Source organism: Protopterus annectens, chromosome 1.part2 (assembly GCF_019279795.1).
Source record: "Protopterus annectens isolate FY-2018-M chromosome 1.part2, PAN1.0, whole genome shotgun sequence".
Lineage (NCBI taxonomy): Eukaryota > Metazoa > Chordata > Ceratodontiformes > Protopteridae > Protopterus > Protopterus annectens.
The window spans coordinates 693,639,435-693,663,974 of NC_056727.1; the positions used below are offsets into that span (position 1 = coordinate 693,639,435).

The following is a 24,540-nucleotide window of genomic DNA, read 5'->3' on the forward strand; positions in this document are numbered from 1 at the left end:
AAAATCAAACAGGACAAGCCAAGGATGATTTTGATTGCTCCAGACTGGTCGTGCCAACACTGGTACCCCCTCCTGCACAGTGTGTCACGGTTATCCCCATGGCACCTGCCTCAGACTCCTTCCCTGTTGTCTCAACAGGAAAACCAGATTCTGCACCCTCAGCTTCTAACACTGAACCTTGCATAATCTCTCATTTACCATCCCTCAGTAAACCTTTGATGGATATCATTTTAGAGGCAAGGAGGCCTAGCACTAGAAAATCCTATGCTGAAAAATGGAAAAGATTCTGTGTCTGGAACCAATCTCAAGGGATGAGCACAGCAGCGCCCAGTTTACCTCAGATTTTACAATACTTAACTGAGATGCTTCACAAGGGCTTTTCTTTTTACTCCATTAAAATCCATGCCTCAGCCATTTCAGCACATTATAACATAGAACCTCCCTTCTTCTCTCATCCACTGCTCAAGCAGTTCCTCAGAGGGGCCAAAAATTTAAGACCACCCAGGAGAGCTCCAACCCCAGCCTGGGACCTTAACTTTGTTTTGGAGAAACTCACTCTACCTCCTTTCGAACCAGCTGCTACTGCAGACCTAAAATTTATTTCTTGGAAAACAGCAATCACTTCAGCTAGAAGGGTATCTGAATTACAGGCCCTTATGGTAGTGGAGCCTTTCATCATCTTTCATGCGGACAGGGTGTCCCTCAGAACCAATCCATGCTTCATGTCCAAGGTGGTATCCAGTGTGGCTCTTAATCAGTCCATTCATTTGCCAACCTTCTTTCCCAATCCACAGAACAAAGGGGAACAGATATTGCATTCCTTAGATGTGCACAGACAACTCAGATTTTACTTGGACAGGACTAAACCTCAAAGGAAATCTGAACAACTGCTGGTAGCATTTGCTGCAGGGGCAGAGGGGAAGGCTATTTCAAAGCAAACCATTTCTAAATGGATAGGCCATTGCATTCATTTCTGCTATAAGCACCATGGAAAACCTATCCCCCAGGGGATCAGACCTCACTCCACCAGGGCTGCATCTACCTCTACAGCATTTGTCAGCGGCGTCTCTACCAGGGGCATCCTAGAAGCTGCTACCTGGAGTTCTGTACATACTTTCACCAAGCATTACCATTTGCCAATTTTCTCTAAATCCAGAGCTGGCTTTGCCACTGCAGTCTTGCAGGGCCTTATAGCTGGTCCTAATGCTGTCAAATTCCTCCTCCCAACCACAGCTTTGGGAATCTACCCAAATGTAATGACTGCAACAGAGAAACATGAAGAACATAGTACAGGTGTGTACACTTACCATAAATGTAGATGTTCAAGTGTATTCACTGTTGCAGTCCTGGTTACTCTCCCTCAAGCCCCCTAACTTCTTTTGGCTATACCTCTACTTTCCTTTACTAGGCTTAAAAGCCTTTTTGGTGTATTTGCTTTTTTGTGGGAGGTATGTCATTGTACTTTTATATTTAATTGCTCCCCATTAGGGGGGCACCTGACATCTAGGGCAAGAAAAACTGATGTAATGGCGTCGGCTGCATGTTTTGTACCCTTGACGACCTGACGTCATGGAAGAAGGACAGCAACCAATGCAGGACCCAAGACATTGTTAATCAGGCCGACTGAGGGCTACCTGCAAGCAGATAACCCAAATGTAATAACTGCAACAGTGAATACACTTGAATATCTACATTTATGGTAAGTGTACACAACTGTACTTTACTTATATCTGAAAGGCCATCAACATCAGAACAAACTTTTTTACACACCTTTTTCTGGGGGAAGCTTTACCCCTTATGTGTGTGTGTGTGTGTGTGTGTGTGTGTGTGTGTGTGTGTGTGTGTGTGTGTGTGTGTGTGTGTGTGTATATATTTATATATAGAGAGAGAGATCATACAACAGGAGGGAAAGGGAAAATTCCCACACCCCACTGTACTGTGATTCTGCAAGCAGAGCAACTGGCAGGCAGTAAAACAAATTAAAAGAACATTCCCTGTTTTCAGTGTTCACTCTTGCTTATTACACCCATATATTTTATATTTATGAAGTGTGTATTTTGTTTTTTTTTTTTTTAATTTCTCCAAATCTTTTGGGTTTCTAATACCATGATGAGAATGGACCCCATTCCTAAGTCAAAGTATGATTAAAGTTCATGAAGTTAGTATTGTTTCACTCTTTGATGTTAGCCAGAAGTGTTGTTCGCAGCACCCACAGTGTGCCTAGTAATGACTCTTCCTGCAATTTGTACGGAATTACATGTATTGGTAGCATATCTAAGTACGATTGTAGACTCTTTTTTGACCTGTTGCTGCTAGTACTATTGGAACTGTCTGGGTGTTTTTCTTCCACATTGCTGCTGTTTCTGCCTGCAAATCCTGATATTTTATGACTTTGTCTCTCTGTACGCAAGACACTGTAGTGTTGTGTGCATGATGATGCTGAAGTCTGTTGAAAATATGAATAGAACATCCTGTTGCTAGGAAAATGTTTTGATCTGCTCTCAGACATACATCTGTATTCAGAGGATGTTAGAAGCCTGTTTTTGACCATAACTATTTCACTGCTGTGTGTAATTAAATGATTTTTTTCTCTTTCTGCTATATCAGGTTCTAATAACTGGCCCAGCAGATACCCCTTATGCAAATGGGTGCTTTGAGTTTGATGTCTACTTTCCACAGGACTATCCTAATTCACCCCCGTTAGTGAACCTAGAGACAACTGGTGGACATAGTGTACGCTTTAACCCAAATCTTTACAATGATGGCAAGGTAAAGAACATAAGCTACTTTATTTAAATATTTTCATTAAATCGTTATTTTAATTGCTTTTAGTTACTGTAATACTGATAATAGTAACAAATCTTTCTTCACTTTTACCAGGTATCCTGTAGGCAGTGAACAATGGCTTACCTGTCTAATTTTTGATTCATTTAATTGTCCAAAAAATTTTATTTTCATAAGTGTACCTTGTCCTTGTTAATGCATTGGCAAGTACTCTGTAACAGTAGTTCAAGAAAAGGTGAAAAAAAATGTAACATTCAACATTTCAGTAGTGAAAGCTGCTGCGCGCTGTGGATGACAGATTATTTTTATACTTTTGTACTTGAACAGCTAGATATAGATATAAATGGTGAGAACTCTTGTCAGTCAACAACAGTTAACCATGGCACAGAAATGCATTTGTTCATAGCCAGAAAAGTGTTTTTAATATGCAGTTACCTAAACAGTAGACTAAAACTGGACCAAATGTAATTCAGGTATTATGAAGTATGTATTGCAGTCTGAAACTCTTACGCATTTTTTCTGTTATTAGGCTTCTGTGTTTACTCAACATGTGATCTGACTTAGTCTAGCAACAAACTCACATTTTCCTGTAAACAAGACAAAAAAGATGTCAACATTGTGAAAAATTATTAGATGAGCAGCTAGAAATATAGCGCAAGTATATTTTTTGTATAGTACTTGGAAGCTGGTGATCACTGCAAAAAAGATGAGTTTCTTTTACATTTTTTTCTAATGTCAGAAAAGTGCATATCAGCCTTGTTTTGCACCTTTGAAGTTTGTTATGATCTAGTTTCATGCTGCATTTCAGATAGTTGCCATTACAGATCAGTGTTGAAAATCTTTTAAAGCTTGGCTAAAAGGTTGATTAGAGTTGCACTTCACTTCTGGCTACTATGTGGCAGTGCTGTGTGTACCACAGGATTCAGAGCTGTAAAACACATAATGCTCCTTTACCTTTCCCCCACTAACTAGTAGAACATTAAACTAAAACTCAATGTACTGCAAGGAGTGGATGTCAAGATTCATGAAGCTCTCAGTCCATTCTTTGTGTTATAAAGTCATTGCCACCATACATTCCCTGACTGACTCAACTATGTAGCTGCTTCCCTTTATCAACAAAAGTATTCAAAATGACTAAATTCTTCACACTTTAAAATATACATTGCTTTCCTACTGAAGTGTTTGAACTGTTGGTCTTCAAGAAGCTTGATTGCTGTTCTATGTGAACTTTTTACTAAGCTTGTATATGTTTATTTTTTAAGTCAATCATTTGCTTTATTTAATGTTAGTAGTCTGAACAGTCATTATGTAATGATTCTGCCCATTCTTTTGGTGGCATTAATGTTGATGTATAATAGGAGATGACCTGTACTAATGTTGGCACCACATGCAGCATGTCACAGACTCAGAATAACAAAAAATCCTAGATCATGCAGTGTCATAAAGACAGGACAGATCTTCTCTTAAGAGTCTGTATACCACTGAAAAATTCAATATACTGTAGACCCTTAGCATAGTGTTTCTTTTCTAATCCATCAATCTTCTCCATTAGGAACTGTTATTCTATCAATCTTTTAAGTTTATAAGAGCAATATTTAAAAAGCTTCCCTATTTTTGGGCCTTTGTCCCCCAGATTTCTTGCTGTTAGAAAGTATGATTAGGAATCGTTTAACCTTTTCTAATGTTGTTGTTTAAGGTCAGAACTTACAGAAGGTGGCAATATTGATTGAATCTGCAGCTAAGAGATCTGTAATTATCCATATATATTGTTATGGACTTTCCTTGGTATATCTTTTTCATTGATTAGAATTTGGCATCTTTATCTTTTTTTGAAGTTTCCCATATTGAGGAAGAGACAACGTATTGTAGTAGTGCATACTTTTGGTAGCTGCATCAAATACATAAACATACTCATCTGCTGTACCAGCTCATTCTGTTCTGCTGTTGGCAAAGATTGTATCTTGATGTGTCACATCTGTGTGCCCGTTTCTTCTAAGTTCTTTGTGTCTCTTAAAATCTTGTTCCTGCATTCATAAATGAAAAGAAGATCCTTGCAGAACTAATGGGTGGGTTTCTTTCTTAGTCCTAAGGGAAGGTCAGAGTTTCTGGACTGGAGACATAGTTCAGAAAGCTGATCAAGGCCTAGTCCTCTTAGAGGCAAATACAAGTCTGGCTTGGCCTTCTGCTGCTCCACTGACTGTAGTTGTGCTCTAGTTAGGAGGGGTTTAAACTCATTCTGGCCCATGTTGTTAGCAACAGACCAGAAACATGAGAAAAGTATACTGTCAGCTCCCACAGTGGGGGGGGGGGGTGTTGTGCACCAGCTTGTCAACTGGAATTGACCTGGTTTCATCCAGTCTGGTCTCATGAAGTATCCCTCAGATCACCTGGTTCTATAGGTTACTTATGGCAGAAGATTCTCCTGAGACTCTCCTCTTCCTCAACCCAGCAGGGTTGATTGGTTTGGTTGAGAAGTACCAGTTGATGAGTTAGTGCCATGTTCCCTGGACCATGCATGAGTTATCAAACTCTTTGAGTCTTGGTGAGAGTTTGAGTCATGGTTGCAAGATTTCAGCACCCCCCCCCCCAAAAAAAAAACAGACAAACTTCTGTGTGATGCTAGCACCAAGCATAGTACAGGCATCTGCTGTCATGTTCAAATTAATCTGCCTGATTCCAAACGTAGTCCTATTACTTGCTTATGCAAGCATGTGCAAGATCCTTTCCTTGAGTTTACTGGATGATTTAAAGGCTTCTTCCCCCTAGGCTACCCTTAGGATCCTGAAGATTTGGAGAGAGTGTGCCCCCCTGACCCTTTGTAACACCACCTGAAATGGCTTCTCTTTCAGAGATTCCTTATGGCTTGTGAAGAATAGAGTACTTTGGTCTTTAGCCCCCTCCTCATGGTTTGACTCTAGGTAAAGGACCTCTCGCTTGTAGCCACCATTTAAAGTTATCATCTTGGAATTCTGGAGTCACCGTCACTGTGCTACTTCAGCTCCCTAGAAGGCCATTTTCCAACATAGGTCCAAGAGTTATTGGATACTTTGCTTTCTAAGCATCCTAAAACTGATTATTGGGTATCTTTGTAGGCTGCCATTCATCTCAGAGACTAAAACTTATTTCTCTCCTGTGGACTGACAAGGAGTCTAGATTTTGGATAGACGTAGCCTTACTCCACTCCTGGCTAGGTATCCCAGCTCCAAATTCCAGTCCTTACCAGAAGAGTCAATACAGAAAAGAATTTAGATACTTCCAAGAATCAGTGCATAAGAAGAATTTTATATACTATGGGGGCATGTATGGTTTAAGTGCTTATGAGATAGCTACAGAAAGCTGTATTGCATGTGGTACTAAATTCTGCAGAGGTCAGTTTTAATGTAAACCTCAATGAAGTTAAAACTAGTTCCTCACTTACCTCTGCATAGTTCATCCACCATCCTGAAGAACTCTGCATACGTCAAGAAATGTAATTGCTTTCAAGAGTGTCTTTGTGGTTGAATGGAGTTATAACGCTCAATGAAAAACTGCCTAACTTCTGGAAAACAATTTGGCAACATACTGAAAGTTTTGGATCTAGAAAATTGATTTGTTCCTCACTACAAGTAGCTTAGCTAGGCAGCCTGATAAGGTAAAAGTTTTCTATATTCCTGCTTGTTATTGGGAGGAAACCGTAAAGGCATTTAACTGTTTTTGGAGAGAAGTACATTTATTTATTAATCTTTGTTTACTTGGTAAGTGAGGTGGTATGTTGACCCTGTTCAGCCGTGAGACCAAAAGATAAGTATTGCATAAAAGTTTTGCAAACTTGAGCAAAAAACATAAGCAGTGCATTAAATATGTATGAAGGCAAACCTTAAGGCAGACATAAACAGTTATTTTAAATCTAAAAGCATGCTGAGCAGACATATGCAAGTTTTAAGTTATACTCTCTCAAATTAAAACAGCATACCTTAGGAATCAAGCAAAAGAGTAGCTTCTGTGTTCCATGATATCACTTGAAATCATTATATAAAATTAAACATTGTCTGAAAAGCATATCTAATGTGTTTCTTTGAGAAGGTGCTTTTTGAGTGAGTCGTTGAAGGTCAGCAAAGTATCTTGGATTTTAGTTTCTGTAGGCAGGATTTTCCAGATGGCTTGACCCAGCCTGGAGATGGCTCTTCCCCCACAGGAGTCCTGAAGCGTGAGTCATTTTGGCTGCTTCTGAGTGTAGTTGTGCTCTTTATAAGGTTTTTTTTTGTATTCTTTGGGGACAGTAGCTTGATTTTATCATTTCGAACAGCAGTGTGCCTAAAAGTAAGGTGGCCCTTTTTTGTCACTGGTAGCAGCTTTGCATCCTGAAGTAAATTGTCTGAGAAAAAAATTAATCCACAGATTTTATTTTTGATAACTTTCAGTTTCTGAGTGAGATAGGATAAATGCAGAGCCAGTAAAGGTTATCTGCATTCAATATTAGAAAGTAGAACATCTGTGGATATGGTTGTACTAACAGAAGGTGGCTGATTGTGAAGCAGTGTTGTAGTTGAGAAAAAGCTTTGTTAGTAAATGTTATCCATGAGCAGTAAAGATTAATGACAGATTGAGCATGTGCCCAAGGAATTTTTATTCAGTGACTTTAATGATGATGTGACCCTATGGCTACCTATTAAGAGTGAAGGAGGAGCTAGTTTCTGAGCAGTGGAAAACACCATTACATTGATGGTGTTGGGATTGATTAGAAGGTTGTTCACAGACTTCTGAAATAGTCCCTTGCTAAGTTCCTCTGATGTTCTGTATGTAGCTAAGAATATGTTTTGCTAGATTCAGTGAATAGATTATCATCAGCATACATGATAGTATTAAAGTTTGGCATTTTGAGGAGAGATTATTAACAAAGAGTTAGAAAAGTAAGGGGCCTGACACTGACCCTTGGGGAGTACCAGTGTTAAAAAAAATGCATTCTCAGAGATGGAGTTTTTACTGTAAATTTTAAAGGCTCTAATCTCACAGTAGCTTTGGAACCACTGAATTGCGTTGTAACTAAACTATATTGAGTGATAGTTCATTGTTAACCGTTTCAAAAGCCGTTATCTACAAACAGACCAGTGGTGATGAGACTCTCGTTTATTAGATGGCATCAGTAGAAGTGATCACGGCTGTAAAGGTGCTGAAAGCATTACAAAAGCCATGCTGTTTGTCACAAAATGGGGCATAATTATTTATGTTTCTAAGTAGTTGTCTGAACTTGAGTTTTTCTAATACATAGCAGCAGTTGGAGAAATTCAGGAATTATGGGCCTAGAAAACACATTTCTATTTGTTGTTTATAGAGATACCTGGTTCCATTGAGCCAATAAATCATTGTGTTTGTGCACAGGCGATTATTTATTTATTTTATTTTTATTTCCGTTGATGACTGGGAAAGTCCACTGGGCCGTGAAGAGCATGTCTTCAGTGGAGGCCCGGGGAGAAAAGCTCCAAATACAAAATTGTACATAAGTTACAATTTCCAAGGTAAACAAGTAAAAGAGGAATATACAGTAAGTTAGATAAACGACTTATAATCACATGCTTATATAGTCAAAATCACATATAGCATTGCACACAGTTTAGAAATGTACAGTAAGATACATGTAGGCCATCCAGTTATTGTAAACTGAAATAAAAGGCAAAAGGTAGCTAATTTCCTTGAGTCCATTGTAGGTCAGTACTGGGGAGTTATCCTGACCCAAGTGTGAGCGGAATCATTCCTGGTTATATTGTAAGGGAAAGCTGGAGACTATAGAGACTGAAGGCTGGAGGGGTGGTTAAAGTTGGGGTTTGACATGGGCATTTACATTTGGAGGATAGATATGTGAGTAGGTGAGATATGAAGTTGTTGTGGTTAGATAGGTTGTATGTGGGGGGGTGGGGAGTTCCAATGTTTAGCTATGGAGTAGGATAGTAGTAATCGTCAAGGAGGATGTGAGGGTTTGTAGACTTGCAGGAGATTTTGGTTTTTGGATCGGAGTGAGCGGTTAGGTATGTAAGGTTTTAAGGATGTAGCGAAAGAGGGGCATTTAGTAGGTTTGAAAATGAGCTTGTGACCGGTGGTGAGTTGTAGATACTTCAGGTAGTTGGGAAGTTCGAGCCATTTGGGGCTGAGGAGGGAGTGGCAGTGGTGGTATGAGTTTTTTCAGTAAGTTGCAAATTTGCTAATCTTATGGTAACAGGATTCGAGTTTAGCTCGCAGTTCAAACTGGATATTGGTGAAAAGGGGAGCATCGTACATAAGTGAGGGGAGAAGGAAGGTGGATGCAAAAGTTTGTCGGGTCAAGAGGCTGAGGTAGCGGTGGTATCTGTCGAGGAGACCAAGTTTCTGGTGGGTTTTCTTGATTGAGGAGAGAATGTGAGTTTCATATTTTAGGTCTTCATCGATGGTGATGCCTAGAGGCTTGGTATTTGGAACAATATCCAGGGGGATGATATTTTGGCTATGTATGGTGAATGAGGTTTTATCTATCTTGGAGTTTCTGCTAGGTGTAAAAATCATTAGTTTGGTTTTATTTGCGTTTAGGGCCAGATGGCTGGATTCCATCCAAGTTTCTGTTTTGGAGAAGGCTAATTGGGTCTTTGATAGGAGTTCAGAGGGCGAGAGGGCTGAGCAGATGATAGTGGAGTCATCTGCGTATTGGATAAGTGAGGATTCGGGGATGGAGATGTGGAAGTTGTTGATGAAAATGTTAAAGAGTAGAGGACCGAGGACAGAGCCCTGAAGAATGCCGGTGGGTGTAGGAAGGAAGGGAGATTTTGAGGTTTTCCACTGGACATCCTGTTGACGGTTGGACAGGTAGCTGAAAAACCAGGCTTAGATAGTGAGAGAGAGATGTAGGGTGGAGAGCTGGGATAAGAGTAAAGAATGAGAGATGGTGTCGAAGGCCTTTGATAGGTCTAGAAACAGAGAAGATATGAGTTTACTAGAATCACGTTCTTGTTTGATGGTTTCGAGAAAGGAGATGAGAGCAGTTGTGATGCTGTGGCTGGGGCAGAAGCTGTGTTAAGTAGGGGAGAGGAGATTGATTTGGGTTAGGTGTGGCATGAGTTGTGCTGGAAAGCTTTTTCTAGTATTTTAGAAAGAGTGGAAAGGATGGCAGTAGGCCTGAAGTTAGTAGTGTCTGTGTTTTTGCCACCTTTGTGGAGAGGGATGATGTAAGCATGGCGCCAAATAGATGGGATGTAGGATTCTTGTATGGCTGTATTTATAAGTATAGAAATGATATAGGCTATGCTGTCTGCTGATTCTTTGAGGAAGTTTGAAGGTAAATTGTCAGGTGCATTGGGGAAGGGTTTGAGTTTGAGGAGCAGTCTTTTTATTGTGCTAGTGGGAATAGAGGATAGGCAGAAGCGGGTGTGTGATGGGGTGGGGGGTGCAGGAAAGGAGGCAGATAGTTTTGTGATACAATCTGTGAAGAGTTGAATTGGGTGGCTGTTCTATGTCTGTAAGGTTGGGGTTTGGACAAGGGTTTTCTTTATTACCAGGATGGAGAATGGAAGAGAGATGTTGTTGCCTGGGGGTTTGTAGAGGGCACAGATGCTTATGGACTTGTGGTTATTTTTAATAGACCTATTGTAATTTCAGCATTTGCAAAGGTTGGGATGTGATTGGTGTAAGGAGTAAAAGTATAGGAGGAGGGGTAGATAATGACTACTCCACCTCCTTTTTTATGTCTTCTGTCGTCGCGAATGATTTAGTTACCAAAGGGTAGAATTTCATTATCTTTTATAAAAGGTTTCAGAAATGGCAGTTATGTTGGGGTGGTTATGGGAGAGCCAGGCATGAAGGTTAGGGATTTTGTTTCTAAGACTTTGTGTATTGAGTGTAGTGAGGTGAAAGGGCTTAGATTTCGGGGGTTGATTGGTGAGGTTGGTGAAATTAATGTTGGAGGTGGGTCCAGGGTTAGGGTGGATGTCACCTGAGAGTGAGAGGGGAGGTATGGTTGAGGAGTTGTGTGAGGCAGTGCATAAAGGATGTGGAAATTGGGCTATGGAAGTGTATAGATTTTTTGCTGTGACAAATGAGTGTTGTGTTCAGGGAGGGTGGGGTGGGGAGTAGTTTAGGTTTGAATAGGTAGATTAGGTCGGAGGGAAAGAGTTCATGTGAGGTGTGTGTGTGTAGGCTGGGCTGGGGGTGTGGTGGATTGAGGTGGTGGACTGAGAGTATGTTCTATGATGTGGGTTAGGGATTTCTGTAAGAATGGTAAGACAGATGAGGTAAATTAGAAGGACAGATAATATTATGGGGGTGAAGTGATGATTGGCATTGAAGTGGAGTAGGTGGAGTTTTAGTGAGAGAGGAAGTGGGAGGAGGGAGCTGTTAGCTGTGATTGGAGAGGGGTGGGGAGGGTGGAGTCTAAGGATGTATAAATGTACAAGTAGTGGGGGCGGGTGAGAAATGGGAGCAGGGTAGGGGAGCAGAGTGAGCCTGTAGGGCGAATGGAGTTGATAGAGCTGAGAAGAAGTGAAGTGCACAGAAAACAATCAGTGGCTTTGCCTCTATTAATAGAACTGTGCTACAGCCAGATTGGTAAATGTTGTCTGCAGCTATTGGGAAGGTCAGAGAGCAAAGTGAGTATTCCACTGCTTCTCTCATGGGAGGGAGAGAATGAAGAGGAGCCTGTTCTGGGAAAAGAGAAAGTGCAAAAACTGAGCAGGATTAAAATTTACCAGCACAGGGGGATGTTCTGTAAAGCTGAGGATCGGGGTATGGTTGTCTACAGTGAGTATAAGCTGCCACCTAGTGGTGAAATTAAAAGTACAAAGTAGTATTTTACAGCTAAACGGCCAATGGAGAGAAAATAGTAAATAAAATATAACTGTAGAATTGGGAAGGGAGGGTTGGAGGGTAAAAACAGACTGCAGTAGGCTGCTATCGTGCATGTAGTGGGTAGAGACAGTTACAAATATTTAACCACAGGCTAGGTTATTATAAAAAGCTATGTACACGCTAGGTTCCTTTGGAGGGAAAATAAAACACACTATTAGACTGCACTGACGTTTCTTGTGATGTCGGCAGTCCAATAACTAAGTCTTCCTTAGGAGGGAGGTATTCCTGGTAGAAAGTTCTGATGAGGGGAGCACCTGAGTTTGGAGAACGGAGAGCAGAGCAAACTGTAAAGAGAGAAAGAAAGATATTTGTTCAGCATTTAGGGACAGTAGACAAGAGAGAAACTAGTAGGTGGTTAGAGCAGATAAAGTAAGGGGAGCCTAGTGCAGCAGAGGTAAGTCAGAGTGCACTGTGGGTGAGTGGAAGTAGTAGAGCAAAAGAAATGAAGTTAGAGTGAAAGAAAGAATAGCGAGAAAAGTACCAAGGTTTAGTTTACAATACCAGCATGCAAGCATTTAGGTGGTTAAAAAACACAGTGCATTTTCCTCTTAAGGTACAGCGTGATTCAGTGTGCATCCATATATCAGCTAATAAGAGTGACAACACTTGGGAATTCAGTTTGAGTGGAAACAATAGAATATTGGCAACACTTGAAACAACAGCATACACTAGCAAAAATGGCACTCATGAAACAGAACAGAGTAATTAGCAACACACAAATCCAAAATAAGCTGGATAAGAACAAAAAATATTAACTCTCGGCAATTCTCTGGTGTATTGTGTTTGAGTGGACGACTCAGGAGTCAAACTGTTGCATGAAAGATGAGCTTGTATGCGAGAACTGAGTCCTGGAATATTTGCAGTATAGAGTGAAAGGAGTGAGCCATTAGTATGTCTTCAGTAGGAAGTTTGTTAGAGTGGGATAAGCATCATATAATGTAGAATAAAGTAGTATAGGTGGAGATGCTGGGAGAATGTTTGGTGCGTATTCAAGGGAGGTTCCTGTGCCTGCACGTGGAGTTAGAAGGAGCTGTAGAGAAATGCCGTGAATATTTGCAGTCTGTTCCAGTAAGCAATCACATTAAGCTAGTGCGAGGCTGACATATAATAGTTACTACAGTTATGGAATTGATTACTAGCATCAGCCGTTTAGGCAGGAGGCTAAAGCTAAATGCAGTACCTAGTGCAGCTATACTAGGACAAAATAGCCGCAGAGATTAGAGTCAAAGACTGTGAATTTGGTTGGTTGTATGATTAATTAATAACAGACTTAATAGTGGTGAAATAAATGAAACAAAAGAGAATGATGTGAAGGAGAACAGAACCTGATGTTATCAAACGTTGTGGATGTGTACAAAGCAGGGGTGTTGAAGTTAATAGTACATAGTTAAGAGTTAGCAGAAGAAATGGTTGTGTGTGATACAGTGCAAGTCAAACAGAAATGGAAAAATGGGAAGTACTGTGAAGATGTGATGGAGAATTAATGCATATGAAGAAGAAATCCATGTGAGGATATACTAGAAGAAAACTAGAGAGCATGTACCACTTGGGGTTGTGAACAAGAGAGGAAACATTGTCTTGCTTTTGATAAATTCTGCATAACCTGTGCAAATAAAAGACATTATTCAAATATTTAAAAAGAATGTTGAAAAGAAATTACATTTTATATAAAATATGAAAATAAGTTGCTAGCAGTGCTGTGAAAGAGTTAATATGGTAATGTATGGAATTTCTTAAGAAGAACTGACATCAGAGTGCAGGTCAGTTGTTGGAAAGAAATGCTGTGAATTTATAAGCATTGTTAACTTTTAACTAGATCCAGGTGAAAATGTAGTATTTTGTCTAACAATACATGTTAGCCACTGGGTGGTATAATTAGGTCACAGACTGCTGTTATGATTATTGTTTGAAATATATTTTTATTATAAAGATAGAGTTAATTTTATTACAACAATAACCATATCATATGAGAAACTTATAACAGTATATACAAAATGATAACACTGATAGAATGTTAGGCTTTTGTTTTGTGTTAATTTAACTATAACAACCTAATATATCACTTTATACAACATAACAAATGCTGACTTCAGTTCATGTAAAGAAAAGGTATTCAGATGACAAGTCGGAGGAGAAATAAAAAGTAAATATATACAAAGGCATTGATGTAAGGTTAGTATCTGAGAGGAATTGAAATATGGAATCTGAGTTGGACATAGAGCAAAATGAGTTTAGATCAAAATAAAATTTATGAAAGTAATTTCATAGTGGTAGCATGAATAGTTTGATAATAATGTTTTGAAAGTTTATGTATAAATTTGAAAGCTTTACGATACTTATATGACATATTACTAATGTATCTCCAATTTAGGGATTTCATATTAAGCATTGCTGTACAATGTATAGTTTCAGAAGAGAAAAAAAAGTTATTCGAATGAATAGATATTTTCTGTGTGAGCTGTTGGAAGATATATGAAGTAAAGCTAGCCCTCAAGATAATTTATCTATTTCAGGAATGGCATTCTTAATTTTCTTGAAAAGAGTCAACCATAATATTTTAGGGTACTTGCAGGAGCAACATTTATGTTTAATGTCTGCATTGTCTTCTCCACAGTCTGAACAGAAAGAAGAATAATTGGGGAAAAATGAATGCCTTATTGTTAAGGATGATATAAGAGTCAGGGATCTTGAATGAATTCAAATACTTTCTTACCATTCAGCAATAGGAATTAATTTATATTAATTATACAATTAGTCAGTTGTATATTTAGGTTTAAATTAATTGGATGAAGTACTTCAAAACAATCTGAAATATTAATCCATCTCATTAGGCATTTAAAGAGTGAATCATATTTATGAAGGTTTTGTATATTGTCATAGATTTAACTTGTGTGATATTGAGGGAAGGTAAAGCTTGAATATTACACATCAGAGAAAATAGTTATTTATGACATTTGTTAACCTTTTTAGGGATCTGTACAAGGTTTCTGGAGTCTAAATGAATTGCATTCTAAAGCGAAGTAGGTAGTATTAATGGAGATTTGGCAGTCCCAATCCTCCTAACTCTCTGGGTGCCGTTAGTTTGAAGTATATGATTATAATAGATTTTGGACTCCATAAAAATTCTGAAAGTGAAGATCCATGTTATTAATGAAATTAAGTGATATAGACTTGGGGAGAATCTTTAAAGTAGTAATTTAGGGAAAATATTAATTTTAATAATGTCTACTTTGGTAAAGAAAGTAAATTTCATGTGTCACCACCTAGTTGTACCTGATTGAATAGAGGTCCAACACATAAATATATTGTTAGATTATTTCTCATATCCTTACTGTTAAAGTTTAAACCTGGGTAATCAAGAGAATAATTTATTTGAATGTCTCCTATATTATTGAAGTTAATGGGACCATGATGTAGTTTTATTTTGTAGTTAGATACCTCTGAGTAAGATTTAAAAGCTGATATTTTTTGAAGATCTGTATTGATGTTAGTGATGTATATATTAATGTCATTTGCATAGGCAGTAAAAAGGAATTTTGTTATTTAAGCATTTCAGTATATTATGGTGTGGTATGTTTTTTGAATAAGATATAAAAAAGAGGTTCTAGCATACTTGTCTCAGTCCACATTTTAAATGGATATGTTTGTAAATTCATTTATTTTTTATTGAGTGTATGCAATGGTTAGCATTGTCGCCTCACAGCAAGAGGTTCTCCGGTTCGATTCTCGGCTGGAGTGCTTTTTGTGTGGAGTCTGCATGTCCTCCCCACGGTCGATTGACATTTAAAGGCATGCAAGTAGGTATGTGCATGAATGGGTGTGCCTTCGTTGAAGGTTGGGTGTCGGGCTGGCACCTCGGCACCGTAAAAATCTACTGCCAATCATAAGCGGACCTGAGTTCTGCTGTGACAACCCCTAACCGGGAAAAGCCAAAAGACTTTACTATTGAATGAATGCAGTATGGTATATTTATTTAAAAAAAGTTAAAGTAGTAAGTAGGTACTTTGAATTTATCAAGCACAGCAAAAATAAATTGAATATTATCTCTGTCAATGCTTTGGCAACATCTATTCAAACAACAATTTGAGATGAGTTATTTGATATATTTAAATGGTGAAGATTATATAACATGAATGTTTGGATCAGTGATCTGCCTATGCTCAAAGAATCCTAACTGAAAAGGAGATACAACTTTATGTGTTATATTTTTAATCTATTGGCTAATATGGAAGTTAATATATTGGTATCTGCCTTCAGTAATACAGTGGGTCTATAATTAGAAATGTCCATACAATTCTTGATTGGTTTTGGTATTAAAATTGTTTTAGGTAGATTAATATAAGGGTCAGATATGCCATTACTTTGGATATATCCATGTAGATTGTAAAGAATTTTTAAGATTATTTGAAAAGCTTTATAGAACTCAGTGGTAAAATCATTGGATCTCTGGGCTTTATTAAATTTTAATAAGCAGACCATATATTTTTAAATAAGCAAACAATATTTTGTACATTTTTAGTGTAATAGGAGTTGCTAAAATGTTTTGTTGATCTTTAGTTAATGTAGGAAAGGAGAGTTGATTACGATAATTTTCTAAGTCTGTAGCAGATTTAGGATTTGTTATATTGGTATACAAGTGAAAGAAATTATAAAAGAAATTTAGGATGTCTTGATCATTGGCTATTTTAGCACTATTGTAGTATATATCTCGAATATTATTTTGGTATCTGTGGATTTTTAAGATTTTGGCTAAAAATTTGGAGGGTGTCTGGGTCTGTTCTTAATGTAGTACTAATGTTCTGTTTTCATAAACTGATAATTGATTAATATATAATACTATTAAATACTTTTGCAGTGTTTTTATCTGTGACTCATTTTCAGTGGTAGGATTTCGTAGTTATAATAAAGACAGTGTTTCAATCTTCTTTGTCATTTTCATATTGCTTACTTTTTTTATAATGAGAAGCCATACTAATAAGGTAACCCCTGATTTAGGTTTTCAGTGCAGCCCATTGTTTACCTCTTTTTTTTGCTGTTCTGAATATTAAAAATGTGTATCTGGTCCATTTCTTTGGTAAGCATACTTGTACAAGATTAACTAGATTGAATTTATCCCGTCACCAGTGCTTGATTGGCAATGAGTTGGCAAGTGAAAACAGCAGTGTCTCAGTTTATGTACAGATTTGTCAACAAGACGAAAACACCAGAGGTAAATATTTTTGCAAAGGGAAAACCCCTGCACCCCTATACCACATGCTGCGTACATATATCCACTCTGAGACTGCACTGTCACAGAGAACAGGGAGCAGTCTTAACTTTATATATAGGGCTGTTCCCCTCCATCTGTGGTAGTGCTTTAACACTTGGCTCTCAGCAAATTTATATTTTAAATGAGAGGAACACTTGTTGATAAAAACTTAAGTTTATACCCGTCAGTGAGTAACCTCCTGAGTAAAAGAAATATACCAAAATGAGATATGCAATATAATTTTTGACAATGTAGCACATAAAATAAATTCTAATAATGTGGGTCATTTGATTTGTGAGAGACTAATATACTCTGTATTAGAGAGTCTGTAGAGTAGAGTGGATATGGAAGTGTTCAGTGCTTAAAATCCATACGTGTCATATGTGTGGCTTTTTATTTCACGTTTCTTGAAATAATCAGACCTGGCAAGTTCAGGTAGAATTAGTACATTAAAATAAGTATTCTAGAGATAAGGGATATTTATTTTGCATTTGTTTACTAAGAAAGTCCAACTAGGTGGTCACCCTTTTCCATGTGAGGCCTAGGGAGAAAAGCTCTACATACACACAAAGATTTATAGTATACTTAACATGTTAAGTTATACAGTGATAATTACAATAAAAGGTTACAAAGTTGAGTGATCTGTAGAACAGTACAGGGAAAAAAAGTTATAATCATAGCTACATCATTCAGGAAAAAGAGCCAATAGTCATTTGTATAGCTTAGTATACAGTAACAAAAACAGTTATAAATATAGGTACATCATTCAGGAAGTGCTAATAGACATTTCTACAATTTGGTATATAAAAAAAGTTTTTTGGGGGGGGATTTGTGGTTTGTGGGAGGAAAGATAATAGGTGGAAAAGGAGGGTTAGTAGTATTTTAAAAGGTGATGGAAACATAAGTGGTACAAGATAATGCCTAGTTTTGTGTATTTCATTAATCTCTAGCGGAACTTGGCATATTGTTGTACATGTTGTCTGGTGTGTTGTGTATGTTGATATCTGGTGTCATATCTGATAATTGTGCTACAATTCAGAAGTCAGAAATTCAGATGTTTTGTGCATGCCTGGAGATTTGTGATATAACATCCATTTTATGCTGTCCTCATTTCAGTGAGAAAGAATTGCCTGAAAAGTTGAAGACTGTTATGACAAGCTGTAGCAAGAGTTTCAGCAGTTGTCATCTCACAATGTTGTGGAATAAGAACATTTGGCGCATTTTGGAATAAATAAATATTACCATCTGCAGGAACCAAGTGTTTCACCATCTCAGCTGTTGATGAGCAAACATTGCAAAGCAAATTTCCTGCTTTGTATGCATTACTGATGCCTGAAAATCATATCATAGTGAATGAAATGCTGGAAAGAATGGAAATAAATTTGTCAGAATTAGCAATATTGTATGACAGAAAACTGCAGAAGACTACCAGATTTATGGATTGTAGACAAAGTAAGGATACAGAAGCCCATAGGAAAATCTGCACCCTAAAGCTGAAGCAGTTGGTCAAAAGCAGGAAAAGCAATATCTTATGTTGCTCATAGGGAATATGGACATCTCTATAGATGTCATCACAGGCATTTTTACAAGCAAGTACATCAAATCTAGTGGAGAAAAGAAAAGCAGTGAGCTGCACTATTCTAATTTCACTTTTCAAAGGCCTTCTTGCCCTAGTAAATGGCTTTCTTAAAAGGAAACCGGTCTCCCTTCTGTATGAAGGGAGCCAGTTCTTCTCTTTTGTAGTCTACATTTCTACTCTTCATCACCTCAAATGTCCCTTGACATCCTTCCACTGTATTGGTTGGATATCTCTGAAAGCTGTCTCTACAAGCACCCCTTTTGGTAGTCTAAACTCTAGTCTGAACTTGTAGTAAGTAACAGAGCAAGCAGGTAGTCACTTCTTTTGTAAAACAAATAAAAAACTTTTATTGCAACTTGATGAGCGCTTTCGCTAAATCAGCTTCTTCAGATCAACATAAGTTACACTCATACAATATTCAATTTATATAAAACATTCAAACTTTTCAAAGCCCAATCAGGACTCTCTGTCAGTCAACAGGCTTAAACACTTTTAAAGGTATCTCACTACATGTGTCCTTATGAAAATATTATATAAGGAATCCATTAATTCAGCTGATCAGTAGTACTTAATAATATTCTGCTAAAATAATGTGTATTATTTATCCATATAAAAAACAAATATATAGTTGTATGTATCTATAAAAAATATATACAGAAGTGTATGTATATGTACACATATATTAATAAAAATACACAATGCCTTACAACATCCTAAATACCTAAATTGTGTTATAGAGCATCTCTCTTGCTTAATGAAAAATTATATAGAATATAATATGTGTAAGGAATATGGGAATTGATATCAATATCACAATCTAACTAAATGAATGCTAAATTCTTATGTCAAGTATGAATGTATACTAAACGAAAACACATTATAGCTACATATATGTACTACAAATTCTAATATTCATTTCATCTTCCTACGCTTCCTCAATAATGGTTTAATAGATGCTCTTTCATTTAGGCCCATTCCCCTGTCTGCTCTAAGTATAATTATCCAATTATTCTCCCTGTATTCAGTGTGGTTACGAATATCACCCTCACGAACAAGTCTGAACTTGTTGGGGGGGGGGGGGTCGGCCTCTTAGTTTACCCTTGTCAGGAGAGAGACATCTGTTTTTTTTTTTTGTTTTGTTTTTTTTTTTTTTTCAGGGTTAAGACGGGGTCACTCTCATTCACTCTCATTCACCCTCATTTTCTGCTTGTCCTTTTCATTCACCTCTATGGGCAAATATCGAACCTGGGGTGACTGTGCTATAGTTAGGGATTTATTCCTGTACTCCACAGCACTGGCCTCACCAAATATTGTCTGCTTTGCAAGGTCATCTGTAGGTTTTCTTTGAGCACTCAGCAGTGACCCCCTGTTTTTGCATGTCTGCTTCTAGATCAGCCTGATGAAGGACTTGCTTTATGGAATTATTTGCAGTACATTGTAATTTGGCATTCTATTGCAAAAACCTTTCAGTGATGCCTCTAAACAAGTCTGATTACTTTTTCAAGTTAAGTTGCTGCTGTTTGACTTTTCATGTCATCTTTCTACTGTAACTAAGCAAATTGGCAGTGGTTGTAAATGTGTTTCTGACATTACTGCCAAATAGTGCAATCCATGAAGCTCCATCTAACAGACAATTGAAAATGAGGCTTATTCACACATCTTTTTCATTACCAGGAAAATGTGGGTATTACAGGTGTATACTTTTGTCTGCCTAAGCATTTTCATACGCTACCAGTGATCTTTGTATTGCATCTTCTTATTCTACTTCATCTTTTTCAGAAAAGAATTGGAATGTCTTTCTTCCTTCCTACTTAATCCTCAGCTTAATAATGGGCTGCTACCACTGTCCCTTATTTGTTTCCATTTTGCATTGCTTGGCAATGAGGACATTCAGTAAATGCGTTGTAGTTGCAGCTGTCCATTTTTTTTATTCAGGTTTTAATGTTTCCTGAACTCTCTAGTTTGCATATGCTACTGAAGAGTCAGTCTTGAATGGGGAAAAGCTATTATCCCCTTATTCAGAAAGCTGTAAATGTTCCTGACTTCATAAAACTCCTGGTTCAGTACCCTAGACTATTCACTTCATAGTTACCATCTGCGTAGCATGTATTACAACCCTCTTAGTCTGGACAGTTACTTCCTGAACTGTTCAGATGTGTTCTTTGTCATTCTTGCAATACACAAGTCACTAACTGTCTGACCTGTGGTTCTGTGTTACAGCTCTCATTACCTCCTGACTTTTCCAAGTGTTTTTTGCCATTCTTGCAATGCATGGATCACTGCTTACTTTGAGGTGAAGGTTGTTAGTTTAACAAGCCCTTTTGAAACTCATGCCACTAGCCTCAGTGGGCCTGCAGAATTATGTGCTTAAACCTTTGCTATGTATCTTTTACATAAGCTCATACTAATTTCACCCAGAACCTCACATGGTACTGTACACAGATTCTCATGTCTGATTTTAATGCGTACACTGTCATTATCCAACAATCTTGAAGGAGATCTGGCTACTACCTTATGCTTATGTATGCAGAAACAGACAAGGATTAACTTTTCAGAAAAGTTTTCTAATAGAGAGACAGGCCAGATTGTGTCCTGCCTCTTTCACATAGAAGTTTTTTTTCCCCAGAAGAAAAAATGGAAAGTAGTCATGATACGAGTATCTTGATTCCTTCCTTTCTTGTTTTTTTATATGCAATATAGACATACCTCTCACCCTGGAAACATGAAGAATCTGGACAAAGGCCCATGAAACTCAGTACAAATCTGTAAGCTGATTAACATAACATTTGCATAAATAATTATGTAATCCACCCACTCCAGTGAATTGTGGGATACCAACTTTCAAATGCAAACTGAGGAACAGACAACCAAAATATGGCCTCAGACCCTGTAGTCAATGGTATCCATTTTTTTTTAAATACGTAGCAATGATGTTCATTGGGAAGGGAGAAGATGACAAACCTTAGGATTTTGTTTTTGGTGACTTGCAGTATGTGGGTTTTGTGGTAAAGGTAGGGCATTTAATGGTAGGCAACATGCTAATCTTAACAGAAGAATATTATAGTTTGCTAGGACTTCCAAAAGTCATTCTCCATGGCCTACTGATCAGTGGCGTAGCAAGACTTTGTGCCGCCTAGGGCTGTCGGAGTCTGCCGCCCTTCGCCCCTGACAAAATCATGGTTGAATGGGGTCCCCCAGACACACAGCCCTCCCATTACTTGGCTATTTTGCCACATTTACCATAAACACTAATATGCATACTGCTTTGCCTCTACAATGATTATTTGGATTCATTAATGCTTTATAGTAAAAACACAAATAGACATCTGCTAAACAAAGCAATACAGTCTCACAATGAAAATAGAATTGGCATTAAAACTTCTCTGCCCTTGAAATAAACTCACATTCATTGAAACAGCATTGAAATCCACATTCAAAGAAACTGCATTTGGCCAGTGGCGGATAAAGATTACCTTTGGGCTGTTTTCAAGTCATAGGCCCTTTGCACATGAAACATACATCCTTGTATAATACAGCACACTTTTTAGAACGCATTTTTTAATTTATTGTTTTGAACATTTTTCCAGTTAGCAGTGATACAAAATGTATGAACCAATAATGACAAAACTGCCCAATTCAGAACATTTCTGTCATAAAAGTCTACTCAAACTTCTACAGTCCACCAGTATCAGTAATATGCACAATCTCTGCAGAAGTAAAAGTAATCTGAATAATTCAATATTAAAGAGATCTGTAACTAATGAAGAGGTTGCTTCTAGCAAACAACTTTAAATATCATTGTTTCATCTACAATAAAGTGCCTGCTGCCCTTGAGGAATAAATTGGCTGTTACATTAAAAAAATGATAAGCTAGTAATATTGCAATAGGGAATGGATGGCAAACTGATAACAGGTTCATAGTTACTAGATATCTCTGCCAAATAGGACATTATCTTCTCAGGACTACAGCATTCACTCCCTTTAAAAGTACAACACATGGTACAGTATCAGTAATCCATCTACATACTTTGGGAGTAGAACCAAAAGCCCACTGCATCAAAAGCAAGTATTGTACCTGTTGTGCTGCTAACACAAACAGACTTGGCAGAAGCAACACTAGACATTTCTCCTGCTGAAGAACTATGCAGCACAAGAAATCTGGAAAAAGCCAAAATATGGGGGGAGCAGGAAAAAAGTTTAAACATTGCTTGTATAATCTGAGAAAAGTTGCTAGAATAAAATTATTTGTGCTACCATGTATTTCCTGAAAGATGGAAAGACTAAAACATAAATGGCTATCATTATTTACTGAATTCAGTTCTCACTAATTTGCTAGAAAACCAAAAATTGTAAGAGGAACAGACCAAAGAGTGGTTTAGGTAGGGAATTCAGGCCCTTGCTACCTGTACCTAAGGTACAAGGTTTGAGCCTGAGTAACACTAGCCACCAGGTATAGTGAACTTGGGCATTTTCACTCACACCCCCCCCCCCATACAGTAGAATGGCCAGCAGCACTTCAGTACAGTAGAATGGCCAGCAGCACACCCCCCCAATACAGTAGAATGTCCAGCAGCACTTCAATACAGTTGAATGGCCAGCAGCACACACACACACACACACACACACACACACACACACACACACACACACACACACACACACACACCCCAATACAGTTGAATGTCCAGCAGTACTTCACGTACAGTAGAATGGCCAGCAGCACACACCCCCCAATACAGTAGAATGGCCAGCAGTACTTTGATACAGTAGAATGGCCAGCAGCACCCCCCCAATACAGTAGAATGTCCAACAGCTCTTCAGTACAGTAGAACGTCCAGCAGCAGATCAATATGGTTACGGGCATAGAGTTATTTACTTGAGCAGAACACACACCCAGCTAAATACAACAACTAATGAATGGCTGGACTTACGAGCAGCAGAGAGTTATTTACTTGAGAGGAATACACACCCAGCTAAATACAACTAATGAATGGCCAGGCTTACGAACTTTGCTTTTAGATTACATTCAACCAGGCAGACAGCAGCCAATATGCAACAACGGCCTGCAGTCAGCAGATAAACATTAGAGCGGCAAATGCTGCAACAGACCAATAAGTACACAACGGCCAGCAGATAAATATTAGAGCAGCACACTTACACAGTTACAGCCAGCAGATAAGACTTTTGCACACAGATTTTAATGCACAATTATAGGATTATATAGGCAGCAGATAAAGAATGTGCACAAGACTTACGAACTACGTACGGACTTTTGCACAGTTAAACAGTTCTTCTTTCTTAAGAAAAAATAAGTGCTGCTACCGTCTGAAGGTTGTAATTCCCAATGAGAAAAATATCAAAACCAAAACTGGACACAACCACCACGATGTTATAAGACCAGTATTTAATATCGAAGTAAAACAAAAAGATAAAATAAGCGCTTTCACATGCTACACAGGCATGCTTCTTCAGATTTCACAAACACATTTTCAAACAATTCTTAAATACTAACTGCACAACCAAATAATTGAATAATGGATTCAATAATTGAATTCAATAATTGATTGATTGAGCAAGCAATATTTTAAGGCAACCAGCTCCTAGTTGAAAGCCAGATAGAAAGTGAATCATATATAATGAAATGTGTGTATGTATCCTGAATACAAAAAATGCAATGTGATAAGTAATATAAAGTAATAGATAACTAACTAAAAATAATTTAAACAAAACACACTTTGCAACATCACATTACTCTATCCAATATAAAGAAAATATATAAAATATATATCAAAACACTATATACTAAAATACGTGTACTGACGTACATCTAAACCCAGGGTATAAATTTGGGTCCTTAGGCATGTCCAGCACTTATAAATGGATGAAATATTGATAATATATATAGTATATAATATAAAAATATAAATATATATATATATATATATATATATATATATATATATATAGTTGAATCCAAAAATATATCTAAATACGTGCATCCAGTATTGGTTTAATACTAATAGACTGGTTGAGCCCTGGTTCTACATGTGCTCTCATTCTAAAGATCCATTCAAGCTCAACTGAT

At 37.7% G+C, this 24,540-nt stretch overlaps 1 protein-coding gene across 8 annotated transcripts in view; it reads left to right on the top strand.

Annotated features, from left to right (window-relative positions):
- BIRC6 (baculoviral IAP repeat containing 6) overlaps positions 1-24,540 on the top strand; it is a 4,524,268-nt gene that overhangs the window by 4,413,013 nt on the left and 86,715 nt on the right. For all 8 annotated transcript variants that reach the window (XM_044058419.1, XM_044058463.1, XM_044058448.1 and 5 more), the window contains exon 70: positions 2,608-2,769. In XM_044058419.1, the coding sequence (XP_043914354.1) occupies positions 2,608-2,769 (162 nt within the window). The remainder of the gene's footprint in view (positions 1-2,607; positions 2,770-24,540) is intronic.